The following is a 15,799-nucleotide window of genomic DNA, read 5'->3' as shown; positions in this document are numbered from 1 at the left end:
GAATTTCAAGCATAGACAATATAAATATAATCACAAAAGTAGACTTCTGGACTGGAGAGATGGATTAGCAGTAAGTCATTTGCCTGTGAAGCCAAAGGACCCAGGTTCAATTCCCCAGGACCCACGTAAGCCAGATATACACAGTGGTGCATGCATCTGGAGTTCATTTACAGTGGCTGAAGACCTTGGCACCCCTATTCTTTCTCCTTGCCTCTTTCTCTCTGTCTCTAAAACAAATAAAAATTTTAAAAAGGTAGACCTTAAATATTTTTATTTACTTATTTGGGGAGGGAGTGAGCATGGCCATACCAGGGCCTCCTGCCACTATACGAACTCCAGTGGATTCTGGGGAATCAAACCCAGGCTGTCAGGTTTTGCAATCAAGAGCCTTGAACTGCTGAGCCATCTCTTCAGCCCAGATGTGGACTTTTATAATGCAACTCTAACCATGTAAGAACAAACATTTGCTACCAGGCATCACAAACAGTAGAATCATAGCAGAAAGGAATTTTCTGGTAGAAGTATGACAAGCCCTGTTACATTTTTGCCTATTACAAGGATGTGCAATAAATAGTTGTTTGACTATTTCTTAAACACAGTATTTCCTTAAAAGATACTTTAGGACTGGAGAGATGGCTTAGGAATTACGGCACTTGCCTGTGAAACCTAAGGTTCCAGGTTTGTTTCCCCAGTACTCATATAAGCTAGATGCACAAGGTGGCACATGTGCCTGGATTTCATTTACAGGGCTAGAGGCCCTGCCACACCATTCCTTCTCTTTCTTTCTCTCTCAAATAAATAAATAAAAATAAAATATTAAATTAGAAAATGGTACCTTATGATATTATATATATGTAATTACAATGATTGTAATGGGGAGGTAATATGATGGAGAATGGAATTTCAAATGGGAAAGTGTGGGGGTGGGGAGGGAGGGAATTACCATGGGTTATATTTTATAATCATGGAAAATGTTAATAAAAATTAAAAAAAATATAAGAGGGGGCTGGAGAGATGGTTCAGTGGTTAAGGGACTTGCCTGCAAAGCCTAATGTTCAGAGTCTGATTTCCCAGTACCCCCAATAAATCAGATGCACAAAGTGGTGCATGTATCTGGAGTCCATTTGTAGTGGCTAGAGGCCATGGCAAGTCCAGTCATCTCTCCCCACCCCCTTGCAAATAAATTAATTAAAAATATAAGAAAAAAAAATGGTACCTTAGATTGTTTTGATTTGGTTTGCTTTTTGAGACAATGTCTATACTCTGGCCTCATTTAGAACTCAATTCTATAGCCCACCTGGCCTTGAAAATCAGTCTTCCCACCTCATACCCCCATGTAGGTGTGCCTTCATACTTGGTTCTTAAAAGGTATTTTAAATAGAAGATACAGATTAAGATCAAAAAGAGTCATAAAATTTAACTGGGATTGCTGGCAAATCAGCAAGAAAACTTTTGTAGTCATTTAACCGAAATCAAAAATGATTGTTTCCAGTCCTGATAGACAGCTTAATGGTTAAAGTGCTTGCCTGTGAAGCCTAAGGACCAAGGTTAGACACCCCAAAACCCACGTAAGCCAGGTGGCACATGCATCTAGAGTTCGACTGCAGTGGCTAGAAGCCCTGGCATATCAATTCTCTCTATCTCTCTGTCACATGAAATTAAAAATGATTGTTTTCCAGTACTTAGGAGGCTTAGGTAGGAGGATCACTGTGAGTTTGAGGGTAGTGTGGGGCTATAAAGAGATCCTACCTTGAAAAAATATTTAATCCCAGCATTTTGGAGGCAGAGGTAGATGGATCGCCATGAATTCAAGGTTACCCGGAGACTACATAGTGAATTCCAGGTCAACCTGGGCTAGAAAAAATTATTTTCAATAACTAATTATATAATTAGTAGTTATGTCATGTGATTGGTGGCTTATACATTTTTCTTTCTAAATTTAAGGAGAGAATTCTTATCTGTGTTATCATAATTGATAACTTATGATTGAGAATTCATAGTTTAGGGCTGGAGAGATGGCATAGAGATTAAGGTACTTGCCTGCAAAGCCAAAGGACCCAAGTTCAATTCCTCAAGACCCATGTAAGCCAGATGCAGAGGGTGGCATATGCATTTGGAGTTTGCAGCATCTGGAGGCCCTGGCTCACTCATTCTCTCTATCTGCCTCCCTTGATTTCTGTCTCTCTCAAGTAAATAAAAATACATATTAAAAAATTAAGGGGAAAGTCAGTGATATAGAAAAGATAAAAAAGGAACAAAGGCCGGGCGTGGTGGCGCACGCCTTTAATCCCAGCACTCGGGAGGCAGAGGTAGGAGGATTGCCATGAGTTCAAGGTCACCCTGAGATGACAGAGTTAATTCCAGGTCAGCCTGGACCAGAGTGAGACCCTACCTCGAAAAACCAAAAAAAAAAAAAAGCAACAAAGGATGGGAGAGATGGCTTAGCAGTTAAAGCTCTTGCCTGTGAAACCTAAGAACCTAGGCTTGATTCCCCAGTACCCAAGTATGCCAAATGCACAAGGTGGCATATGCATCTGGAATTTGTTTGCAGTGGCTGGAGCCCCTGGTGTGCCCAATCTTTCTTTCTCTCTCTTTCTGCCTCTCCCTCTCTTTCAAATAAGTAAATACAAATAAAATAGTTTAAAAAGCAATGAATAAGAAAATTCGTAATTTAAATTTTCCTTCCTTTGTAACATTGATGTTACAAGACTAGTTCTGTGTGCCATATATATAAAAGCGAAAGTATTTAGGTAATACCATTCATAGTAAAAATCAAATTGATCTTTGTTACCTTGTGTTGAAACTGTGACAACAGAAAAAAATGCTTTCTATTCAAAAGTTTATTTAATACTACACAATGAGCTTTTAAAACTCAGTATGTTATTCACACTAACATACTTAAAAGTCCCAGTGCATGTGCCACCTTGTGCAACTGGCTTTACATGGGTACTGGGGAATTGAACCTTGGGTTCTTTGGTGTTGCAGCCAAGTGCCTTAACTGGTAAGCCGTATCTCCAGCCCCAATTTTTATGTTTTCTTAAAAAAATATTTATTTGAGAGAGAGAGAGAGAGAGAGTATGGACACACCAGGACCTGCTGCCACTGCAAGTAAACTCCTTTACTTGGGTATTGGGTAACCAGACCCCGGCTATCAGGCTCTGCAGGTAAGTGCCTTTAACTGCTTATCCATCTCTCCAGCCCTTATATTTTTATATAATAGGTAAAAGTAAAATTTAAGAGCTGGGTATGGAGATGCATGCCCTCAGTCCCAGCACTTGGGAGGCAGAGATAGAAAGAACACTGATTTATTGGCTACCCTGGGACTACCTAGTGAATTTGCATTTGTGTGTGTGTGTGTGTGTGTGTGTGTGTGTGTCTGTATATATGTATATGTTGCAGTCAGGTTCGCATTGCTGGTAGAAATCACCCAACAAGAGTAGCTTCTGGGAAAAAAAGTTTTATTTTGGCTTACAGGCTCGAGGGGAAGCTCCACAATGGCAGGGGAAAACGGTGGCATGAGCAGAGGGTGGACATCACCCCCTGGCCAACATAAGGTGGACTACAGCAACAGGAGGGTGTGCCAAACACTGGCAAGGGGAAACTGGCTATAAAGCCCATAAGCCCGCCCCCAACAATACACTCCCTCCAGGAGGCATTAATTTCCAAATATCCATCAGCTGGGGAGCTAGCATTCACAACACCTAAGTTTATGGGGGACACCTGAATCAAACCACCACAGTATACATGCAAAACAAAATGGCAAATATGCCGTATGAATAGACCTAGAGAACTGCTGTATAGCACAAAGGACTGTAGTTAATAAAATTGTATTTAGGACTTTGTTAAGTAAGTAGCTTTAACTGTGGTTGTCACAGAAAGTCTATGTGAGATGATAGATATGGTAACCTGCTCCCATCCTTTTCCTCTCCTATCTTTTCCTTCTTTCCTCTTTTCCAGGCTAGTCTTGAACTTGAATATTCCTGCCTCTGCCTCCCTAGTACTGGGATTAAAAGGATGCATCACCAGATCAGTTTAGGTCAGACTATTGAATGGTTAATAATAATAGTAACTTTATATAGCACCACTGTATGTCAGGCAGTAAGTGGTTTTCCTATATTAGCTTTCTTTTACCCATTCTACCTTTTTGTTATATAAAAGTAGAGGACTCAATCATACTTCTATCAGCAAATTCATTTTCATGCTATGATTCTCTTTTTGTTATTTCTGATACTTTGGTGACTTTTTTGTCTTTTTTTTTTACATTGTCAGAGTTATAAGGTCTAATTTTGTAAGAAAAATGTTTTACTTATTTTGAGAGAGAGAGAGAGAGAGAGAGAGAAAGAGAGAAAGAGAAAGAGGCGAAAGCAGATAGAGCAGAGAGAGAACGAGAGAGAATGAATGGTCATGCCAGGGCCTCCTAGCTACTGCAAACCAACTCCAGATGCATATGCCACCTTTTGCATCTTTCTTTACTTGGGTACAAGGGAATCGAATCTGAGTCCTTTGGTTTTGCCAGAAAGCACATTAACTGCTAGACCTTCTCTGCAGCCCCATAAAGTCTACTTTTGAGATTGTTTGATTGTCAATATCTGAAATTCCTAAGCATTAAAAAAATTAAAAAATGAACTGAAATGGTCTCTCTTGAGTAGTGGTTATGACTACCTATGAAGCTGTCCTCACAATGATTTCTTTATTTTAGGATATCCTATATATTACTTAAGGCTTACTAACAAATTGTATCTTTTTTAAAATTTGTTTTTATTTATTTGAGAGCAACAGAGAAAGAGGCAGAGAGAGAGAGAGAGAGAGAAAATATGGGCGCACTTGGGCCTCCAGCCACTGCAAATGAACTCCAGACATGTGCACCCCCTTGTGCATCTGGCTTACGTGGTCCTGGGGAGTTGAGCTTTCAATGGGGTCCTTAGGCTTCATAGGCAAGCGCTTAACTGCCAAGCCATCTCTCCAGCCCAAATTGTATCTTTATAGATACTAAATAATACCATTAACCTTGGTATTTTTTATTTTTTTAACTTGGATTTTAAGTTACTTGGTTTTTTCAAAGTAGGGTCTCACTCTAGCCCAGGCAAACCTGGAATTCACTATGTAGTCTCAGGGTGGCCTCAAACTCACAGCAATCCTCCTACCCCTGCCTCTCGAGTGTTGAGCTTAAAGGTGTGCGCCACCATACCCACATCCTTGTTTTTTTTTTAAGGTTCAAAAATTGTGACTTTGTTTTCAGGACATCATCAACTGTATAGGTGGATTAAATGTACTCTTCCCTTTATTGGAACAAATCAGTCACTTCAGTGAAGGACAGACTTCTGAAGAAATGAACGAAAATACATTTCCTGAATTAATAACACCTGTAGAACAAGAATATATATTAGCCTCCGCAAAGGCATCAGGTATTAAGATGACATTAATACAAACTAATTATTTAGAAATTTAAGAATAATTGAAAAATAAAATGCCTTGCCACTTGATTACCTATAGCTGTTGTAGCTGCCCTAATTTTACTGAAGTAGGTCACTAAGTTTATAATACTTTAGTCCAAACCCTATGTAAATTTTAGTTTTACTGTGTTTATACTCTTAGTGGAAAAAGGACTACATTGTTAAATTGTTGGTACAGAAAATATTTGCATAATATTTACGCATATAAGTGTATAATAGACCATTGCTGCTTGTTCTGATTCTACTCTATAAATGAACGTTGGGGGCAAGCTACTCTTTTTTTTTGGTTTATTTTTATTTATTTATTTCAGAGCAACAGACAGAGAGAGAAAGCGGGTGCACCAGGGCCTCCAGCCACTGCAAAAGAACTCCAGATGCATGTGCCTCCTTGTGCATCTGTCTAATGTGGGTCCTGGGGAATTGAGCCTCAAACCAGGGTCTTTAGGCTTCACAGGCAAGCGCTTAACCACTAAGCCATCTCTCCAGCCTGATACTCCTCTTTTTTGTTATAGTATACTTTATAATATAGAAAATGTGATGCAAAAGTGATGAGAGTAATTATGATAAGGACCATTTTCTATTTCCATAGAGTCAAGACTAGAGAAAAACCTCATTGCCACATTTATCTTGATTGTGAAACACTTGCTTCAGAGGCATCCTATCAACCAGGACAATCTTATTCAGTCCCATGGAGTTGCAACTCTAGGGGCCTTACTTCAGAGGGTAAGCCAGTCTGACATGGTGTTGACTAATTTAGCTAGTAGCTGTAATTAGCTTATGTGATTTTATTCTGCCTACTAAGTAATTGTTATTAGAGACTACAGTATAACAGCAGAATTTATATTAATGGACATAATTTGTTTCACAGGCAGTGTTTAAAATTTTTTAATTTTAATTTTTTGTGTGTGTGAGATAGGGTCTCACTCTAGCCCAGGCTGACCTGGCATTCACTATGAAGTCTCAGGGTGGCTTCAAGCTCACAGCAATCCTCCTACCTCTGCCTCCCGAGTGCTGGGATTAAAGGCGTGTGCCACTACGCCTGGCTAGCTTTTAAAAATTTTAACAGAATCATCCAGGTGTGGTGGCACACGCCTTTAATCCCAGCACTCGGGAGGCAGAGATAAGAGGATCACCATGAGTTGGAGGCCACCCTGAGACTACAGAGTGAATGCCAGGTCAGCCTGGACTTAGAGTGAGGCCCTACCTTGAAAAAGCAAAAACAGAAAAAAATTAATGGAATCAAACATGAATTACTTATTTTACATAAATTTATTGTCCTTGATATATATGACTATGTTTGTTAGGTTAGTATGTGGGTTATTTGACAAATATAAGACTGTGTCCCTTGGGCTTAGTGGTTAAGGCACTTGCATCAGGGCATCTAGCCATTGTAAATAAACTCCAGATGAATGCACCACATTGTGGATTGGGCTTTATGGATACTAGGGGCTTGATCCTGGGTCCTTTGGCTTTGCCAGTAAACACCTTAATGGCTAAGCTATCTCCAACCTGTATTGACAGTTTTTATACCTGTATATAATGTATTTTGAACACAATCCCCTCCTATTACCTTCTGTTGTCTCCTGTTCCCACCCCCCTCCAGGGAATCCTTCTTCCCAACTTGTCTCACGTACTTGGCTTCCTATTGCTCGGAAAAAATACCCATCCAAAAGCAGCTGATGGAGGAAAGGGTTTATTTTGTCTGAATAGTTCCTAGGGGAAATTCATCATAGATAAAGGATGGTAGAGGCTGGACATTGCCTCTTTGCCATAGCACCTGGAGAAAGTAGCAAGAGTTTGCTGAGCAAGAGTGAGTTTAGCTGAGCTGTAATAGCCCAGCAACACACCTCCTCCAGCCAGGCTCCACCTCCCCACTGCCCCCAGCTGAGGACCAAGTATTCAAAACACATGAAGCTATGGGGGACAATCCACATCCAAGCCACCACTTCCCCTCTTTTAATTTGATGCCTGTCTCTGTCTTATGCCTGTGTGGCCCTGTGTGAGCCTGGGTGGGGTATCATTTTTCAGAGTACATACAGCTTACTGCTGGCTACACCACTGAAGAAAGTGGCTTCCACTCTTCCCAGTAGCCATTAAATGCCAGTAACTTCTTAGGCCAGGGATGAGGGTCTTATATCCTCCTCCACCAACCATGACTGATGATGTTGATGGACTCAGTATTATGCAATGATGATAGTAATTGTGAGGTTATGAATGCTATGGCCACATCATGCAGAAATAATTTTTTGAGTGAATCACAAGCCCACTTTGTATATAATGTTGTATATACCAGGATGTGGCTCCCCTCCAGAAGCTGTTTAGAAATGGCAGTTGTTTCAAAGGCTCTTTTGTAAAAGGTCTAGAAGGCAGCTGAAGTAGGCAAAGAGACTGGTGAGGCCACTATACACTTCACCATGGAAAGTATCCTCATGTGGTCAAAATGAAGTCTTTTTAGAGTCATATGTTTAAGATCAATCAGTAGGTTTTTTGTAGACCATTTCAATATCCACAGTGCCAATCTGAAAGACATTTTATTTATTTATTTTTATTTTTTAATTTTTTGTTTTATTTTTATTTATTTATTTGAGAGCGACAAACAGAGAGAGAAAGAGAGAATGGGTGTACCTCCAGCCACTGCAAACGAACTCCAGACCGTGTGCCCCCTTGTGCATCTAGCTAATATGGGTCCTGGGGAATCGAGCCTCGAACCGGGGTCCTTAGGCTTCACAGGCAAGCGCTTTAAGTGCTAAGCCATCTCTCCAGCCCCTGAAAGACATTTTAGAAACAGAATCTTGAATACCTGGTCCAAAGTTGCCACCACTGGAAGACTGTCATTCAGTGTATTAGACACTCACTGATAAACTCTGCATTAAAAATAATTACTGGGCTGGAGAGATGGCTTAGCAGTTAAGGCTGCTTGCCTGTAAAGCCTAAGAATGCTTGTTCAAATATCCAGGTCCCATGTATAGCCAGATGCAAGTAACGCAAATATGCAATGTCACACATGTACATGAGGGGGTGCACACATCTAGAGTTCATTCACAGCGTCTGGGAGGCCCTGGCATGCCCGTTCTCTCTCTCTCTCTCTCTCTCTCCTTCTTTATCTCTTTCTCAAAAAAAAAAAAAAAAAAAAAAAAAAAAGAAATAAAGAAAGAAAGAAATTACTGACACTGGGCATGGTGGTATATACCTTTAATCCCAGCATTCAGGAGGTAAAGGTAGGAGAATTACTGTGAGTTTGAGGCCAGCCTAAGACTACATAATGAATTCCACATCAGCCTGGGCTAGAGGAGACCCTACCTTGAAAACAAACAAACAAAAACTTACTGAGTATGTTTTATGTATCCATGAAGAAACTGTTCTGTATGGCCAACCTTAGGCCCTCTTTCCCAAAAAGACTTACTCACTTTATCTGTAACATGAGGTCCACTGGAAGCCTGTTGGCTGAGAAGTGCACAGGCTTCCCTAGGAGGCTGGTTTATAAAGACCAGACAGAAGGCCACTTGGGGACGCCAGATTAGAAAACCTGAGGCCACACTGGGAATCTAGTGTCGTAGAATTTTTGTGACCCTATTTCATAAGGTTATTTTAGGATACTAGTATACAAAGTCCATAGACACTAGTATATAATTCATCTGAAGCCCTCTAAGGGATTATTATTTTTGTTGTTGTTCTTTGAGATTAGAGACTGGTTCATAAGGTTGGTGTGTAAGGCCACATTAGAAACCATTTTTACAGCAAGACAAGTAATATTCTGAGTGTCTCTTGTATAGCCCCTTATAAAAGCCAGAAAACCCACATAACTGTATTTTTCAGGCTAGTGAGTAAGAATGTATTAGATGTATGGACTGTGAAACTCTGAGAAGGCTGTAAATGAGGCTAACCCTGGCAGTTTGAGGCCAGGCTATCAGGATTCACTGAGTTCTCCTGCCCAACTAAGTCAGCGGAGTGAAGCTCTCCACCAGGAGATCAGTACCAAACATACCTAGTGAATACTACCTCCAGAAAGCTAATGCAGTGGACCTGTGAAACAGAGTAATGTTCTGAGTAGCACTTTTCCCTACTGTATAAGTTTGGCTAGACATATGGCACATGCTGATAATATTAGTATTTGGAATGTGGAAGCAGGAGGGTCAGAAATTCAGTGCTGGCCTCAACTGGATAGTGAGTTTGAGACCACCCTGGCCTATATGAGACCCTATCTCAAACCAGCCACCTAACCAGCTAAAAACTGTAGTTTGGGTTGCATTTACTAGATGTTCTGCATTATTTGAAATCATAACTTTATGACAGTTATTTAAACTGACTATATGGAACCTTCTCTGTTTGATTCCAGGTGCCAGGTACCTTAATGGATGTTAATGTATTGATGGCAATTCAGTTACTAATTGAGCAGGTATCATTAGAGAAAAATACAGTGCTGCTGCAACAAATGTATCAGTATTTACTCTTTGACTTTCGAATCTGGAATCGTGGAGATTTTCCTCTTCGAATTGGTGAGAGCAAACTATTAGATAAAGTTATGTTTTTATTTTAGAAATATGTGACTACTTACATGACTTTAACATTCACAAGTAAACTTTCTATTTTAGGTCATATACAATATCTTTCAACCATTATTAAAGACAGCAGGAGAGTTTTCCGAAAGAAGTATGGGGTGCAGTTTCTTCTAGATACACTTAGGATTTATTATGGGTATGACCTCTTTATTCCTTAGTTTGATAGATTTTTTTTCTGTTTTCCAGCAATTCTGCTATTAATCAACATCAGAACAGCAAAATAGTGGATTCATATTGATTTGTATATTAGTTTCATTGATTCTGTAGCTTCAAGGAAGTTACCCAACTCTGTATTTAAGTTTCTTCCTCTGTTAAAAACAGATTAAAAACTATGATCTCCATGATTGTTTAGACATGCTAAGAATTCATAATATGTCAAGCACATACCACTGTGTATACATTATAGTGAGTGTTATATAATGTGATAGTTGTATAGTGAGTATTATAATAATTTTAATATTTGAAACTGAAATTCTTTTTCAAAGTTCTTTACAGACAAAAATGTCAGTGGGGGAGCTGGAGAGATGGCTTAGTGGTTAAGCACTTGACTGTGAAGCCTGAGGACCCCGGTTCGAGACTCGATTCCCCAGGACCCACATTAGCCAGATGCACAAGGGGTTCACTGCGTCTGGAGTTCGTTTGCAGTGGCTGGAAGCCCTGGCGTGCCCGTTCTCTCTCTCTCTCTGCCTCTTTCTCTCTCTCTCACTCTCAAATAAATAAATAAAAATGAACAAAAAAAATTTAAAAAAATGTCAGTGGGGGCCCGCCTGCTGGAGAGATGGCTTAGCAGATAAGTTGCTTGCCTGCAAAGCCAAAGGACCCAGGTTCGATTCCCCAGGACCCACGTAAACCAGATGCACAAGGGGTACACACATCTGGAGTTCATTTGCAGTGGCTGGAGGCCCTGGAGCACCCATTCTCTCTCTCTCTACCTGCCTATTTCTATATCTATCTCTCAAATAAAGAAATAAAAATAAATATATTTTTTAAAAAAGTCAGTGGGGCACGCCTTTAATCCCAGCACTCGGGAGGCAGAGGTAGGAGGATCATCATGAGTTCAAGGCCACCCTGAGGCTACATAATGAATTCCAGGTCAGCCTGAGCTGGAGTGAGACCCTACCTCTAAAAACAACAACAAAAAAGTCAGTGGGGCTGGGAATGTAGCTCAGTTGGCAGAGTGCTTGCCCAGATTGCATGTAGCCTAAACTGGGTGTGGTGGCACATACGTGTAATCCCAACACTTGGGAGGTGGAGGCGGAAGAGTCAGCAGTTTAATATCATCCATGGCTCTGCAGCGAGTTCAAGACCAACCTGGAATACCTGAGATTCATTCTATTCTCAAAACACAAAAAGAAGTCCTAGGTATAATAATATAATATAATAGTTATATAATAAATTATATAATAATAATTATATAAATTTTATAAAAATATAATAAAATATAATAATAATATAATTACATGATTGAATAGAAAGATTCTTTTAAACATTTTGTTTATTTATTTAATTTGAGAGAGAGAGGGAGAGAAAGAAGCAGATCAAGAGAATGGGCATGCCAGAGATTTTAGCCTCTGCAAATGAACTATAGATGCATGTGCTACCTTGTGCTTCTGGCTTTACATGGGTCCTGGGGAATCGAACGTTGGTCCTAAGCCATCTCTCCAGCCCCCTAGATTTTTTTTTAACTATGAATTCTCTAAAATAAAAATATGTTTTAAAATTAATATTTCAAGCTGGGCAGTGGTGGCACATGCCTTTAATCTCAACATTTGAACATAGTGAATTCCAGGTCATTCTGGGCTAGAGTGATACCACACCTCAAAAAAAAAATTAATATTCCAATTCTTATACATTTATTTTTCAGGAATGGTTGCACATATACTGAGCTATCTCCAGATGATATTCAAACAATAAGGTCTTCTCTGTATGGACTAATTAAATATTTTATGTGTAAAGGTGGAACTCATGAAGAGATACAAAGTATTATGGGTTTCATAGCTGCTACTAATGAAGAAGAACAGGTATACTTCAGATAAATTTAAGTTTTCTTAACTTTTAAATAGCTCTACATCTTATAAACTTATTTATCTTAATTAAATGTCTCATGAATAGCATTTTATTACGTAGTGTCACAGTATTACACATGAAAAATAAACTTTTTACCATCTGAGAGGTTAATAGATAGGTGGCATTACAATGTAGTATTTTCATTAGCTAGAAACTGTAGTATGTGGAAATAATTGCTGTGTTAATCACTTTTGGTCACTGTGACAAAATACCTGAGAAGAACAGTTTTAAAGAGGAAAGATTTGTGTTGGCTCTTGATTTCAGAGGTTTCTGTCCCATGTACATGCCTTTCTTGGTTCTGGACCAATGGTGAGACTTGAACATTGTGACAGAAGGGCATGATAGAGCAAAGCTGCTCACCTTGGGGCATACAGGTGGCAGAAGTGTGAGAGGAAGAGTCTGCTTTAAAGGTATATCCCTAGTGACTTTCTCCGTTCAGTGAGACTGTTTCCCAAAAGCCATTCAGCTACTAACTCATCAGTGGATTACTCCATTAATGAAGTTAGTGCCTTCATGACCTAATTGTCAGCTGGGGACTAAGCTCTGAACACAAGATCTTTTTGGGGAGACACTTTGTGTCCAAATCATAACAATTCTGAAGTCTTATTTTCATGGTCCACTTAATACATGCTCACCTAATATCAACTTTAGAACTTTCTATATGGAGAGAGTAATATTAGACATTTAAGGTTTATAGTGATATGAATTATGATTCTTATTTTTAACCTAATAGGGACAGGGGTCATAAGAGAAATTTACAGATAATTCTGAATTTTAAAAAAGAGTTTATCGGGCTAGAGGGATGGCTTAGCGGTTAAGGCGTTTGCCTACACAGCCAAAGGACCCAGGTTTGATTCCGTAGGACCCACATTAGCCAGATATACAAGGGGGTACATGCATCTAGAGTTCATTTGCAGTGGCTGGAGGCCCATTCTCTCTCCCTCTTCTTTCTCTGTCCAATAAATAAATAAGAGTTTATCTATATGAGTGATATAAGTCCTGTAAGGTTTTTATAGGAGGTTCCAGTAGGTGATGAAAATAATAGTGGATATGTAAAAGGAAATCGAATAAGCCAAAAACATATTGGAGAGAACAAGTAGGATTATTTCAGATGACATCAGATAATGCAGTTAAGCTAGAACATTAAGGTGTATAGGATTTGGGGATAATATATTTGTACCTGTATACATGAATGTGATTTTTATATTGTTTAATTTTAAAAGCTCTTTGGAATTTTGGATGTCCTCTTGGGTCTTCTTCGTACCAGTCCAACTAGAGGTCAGCTTTTCTTACTGCTGTTTGAACCAGGAAATGCTGACATACTTTATGCTTTGCTGCTAAATCAGAAGTATTCTGACAAACTAAGAGAAATCATTTTTAAGGTATAAGCATTTTATAAGCATCTTTAGATATGGGGCATTTGTATATGAATTTGCTTGCAGTGTGTCCATTCTATGATTGTAACTTCTTTGTTTCTGCCTAATTCTTACTTCAATGTGATTTGCTGCATTTCTTCTTGTTGTTGTCCTCAAGGAGGAGTCTCATTGTAGCCCAGGCTGACTTGAAATTTACCATGTAGTCTTGGGCTGGCCTTGAACTCACAGTGATCCTTCTGTCTCATTAAAGGTGTGCACCACCACACCTGGCTACTACGTATTTTTCATGTTGTTTCATATATTAAAAATTGTACTATGAACTAGGATGTAACTAAATAATAAAGAGCTTGATTTACATGCACATGCCCTGCAAAATCTACCAGCACTATCAAAAAGCAAGCAACTCCCCACATCAAAACAAAAAGCAAACACCAAACAAATTAACTATAGTTTGATTTCTGAATATATCCTCTGCCCTATTATTATCAATATGAAATCTCTTATCTCTTCCCTGACTATCATGGTTGGTCTGTGTGGTAACTCAGAACATTATAATAGTTAAGAATTCGAACTGACTTTACATGGCACACTCTGATCTGTTAGTTTACTTTACCCTGGTAGCAACTGTGTGAGGTGGATATTTCTGTTATATTACAGATGATGAAACTGAGGCCAGAGACAGTGATAACTTATCAAGGTCCACAGAATAGATTTTTTTAGGCCACCCAAAATATTTAGGACTTTGAACTTTGTCTGAAGTTACCCATTCCACCTTTTTATAATTAAAAGTAGAGGAATCAGTCATATTTATACCAGCATTTTTATAATTCTCCCATTTGTTATATCTTATTACTTGGTGACATTTATTTGTTTTGTTTTTTGTTTAGATTGCCAATGGCTAAAAAATCCCTAAGTACAGAACTTAAAAAAGGCCTGAAACTGTAGTGTTAGTTGGGGTTACCTTAAGCATCTTCCCTTATAAGGGTTCATTCATGGAGCGTAAATGCTATTTCTCCTAAAAATACTTTTCAGAAGGCTGGGCATGGTGGTGCACGCCTTTAATCCCAGTATTCAGGAGGCAGAGGTAGGAGGATCACCGTGAGTTCAAGGCCAGCCTGAGACTACGTAGAGAATTCCAGGTCAGCGTGGACTAGAGCGAGACCCTACCTCAAAAAAACAACAACAAAAAAAAAATTTCAGGGATTATGTATGATATTCTGACACTATTTCCTTTTTATATAGGGTTATACGAAAGTAAGCTTTTGAAAATGTTTATCTTCCTTCTAGAAATAATGAAGTTACTAGTTCATTCTGCCATTTTTTGCATGTGAATTAGTTTGTTTTACAAATGTTTTCTTAAAAGTTGGTAACTGTTACATAAATTGATTACTAGACTGTCTTGGCAGATCTTTGTTCTTTGTGCCAGCTAACTATACATTTTTTTCATTTGCCATATTTAAACTAGAGTTTTAAACATTTATTGTCTCAAGTGAAGAGCCATTTCAGTCCAGTTTATTCATTTTTGTCCAAGTTACTCTAAATTCTCCAAAATTCAGTATACACTAATATTCCATTTAGGATTAACCTGAATGATAAACTGTTCTTATTTCTATGTTCTGAAAAGACTGTATTACTTGCAACAGGTTATGGAACAAATGTTGAAATGCACAAATGTTTACGAACGTAGTAAACAACGTATTCGTCTTAGAGAAGTTGGCTACTCAGGATTGGGACTCCTCCTTAATGACACATCTATTAACACTTCCCTCATTAAAAACCTTATCAATCAAATCACAAATACAGGTATGTCTAGTACTAATGCATTTAAGATACCAGTTTTGCATGAGAGAGTGTTCGTAATCTCCCTTTTTTTTTTTTTTTTTTTTTTTTTTTTTTTTTGGTTTTTCGAGGTAGGATCTCACTCTAGCCCAGGCTGACCTGGAATTTGCTATGTAGTCTCAGGGTGGCCTCGAACTCACAGCAATCCTCCTACCTCTGCCTCCTGGGTGCTGGGATTAAAGGCATGCACCACTACGCCTGGCGTAATCTCCTTTCTAAGATTGCTTTTTCTTTTTTCTTTTTTTTTTTTTTCAAGGTAGGGTCTCTGTAGCCCAGGTTGACATGGAATTCACTCTGTATTCTCAGGATGGTGTAGAACTCACAGTGATCCCCCTACCTCTGCCTCCAGAGTGCTGGGATTAAAGGTGTGCGCCACCACGCCCGGCTGCCTTTAAAAAAAATTCTTTTTAATTTATTTTGAGGGTGGGTGGAGAGATACGAATTAGCAGATATAGAGAGAGGATGGATGCGCCAGGCCTCAAGCCACTGCATGTGAACTCCAGAC

At 39.0% G+C, this 15,799-nt stretch overlaps 1 protein-coding gene across 1 annotated transcript in view; it reads left to right on the top strand.

Moving 5' to 3' along the window:
• Nbeal1 (neurobeachin like 1) overlaps positions 1-15,799 on the top strand; it is a 203,095-nt gene that overhangs the window by 95,547 nt on the left and 91,749 nt on the right. The window contains exons 20-26 of the mRNA XM_045147952.1: positions 5,240-5,405; positions 6,043-6,176; positions 9,790-9,949; positions 10,046-10,148; positions 11,877-12,033; positions 13,303-13,461; positions 15,099-15,258. Coding sequence (XP_045003887.1) covers positions 5,240-5,405; positions 6,043-6,176; positions 9,790-9,949; positions 10,046-10,148; positions 11,877-12,033; positions 13,303-13,461; positions 15,099-15,258 — 1,039 coding nt within the window. The remainder of the gene's footprint in view (positions 1-5,239; positions 5,406-6,042; positions 6,177-9,789; positions 9,950-10,045; positions 10,149-11,876; positions 12,034-13,302; positions 13,462-15,098; positions 15,259-15,799) is intronic.

This window comes from Jaculus jaculus, chromosome 4, assembly GCF_020740685.1.
Source record: "Jaculus jaculus isolate mJacJac1 chromosome 4, mJacJac1.mat.Y.cur, whole genome shotgun sequence".
Lineage (NCBI taxonomy): Eukaryota > Metazoa > Chordata > Mammalia > Rodentia > Dipodidae > Jaculus > Jaculus jaculus.
Note: the sequence above shows the minus strand (reverse complement) of the source record. Positions and strands in the feature narration are given on the sequence as shown.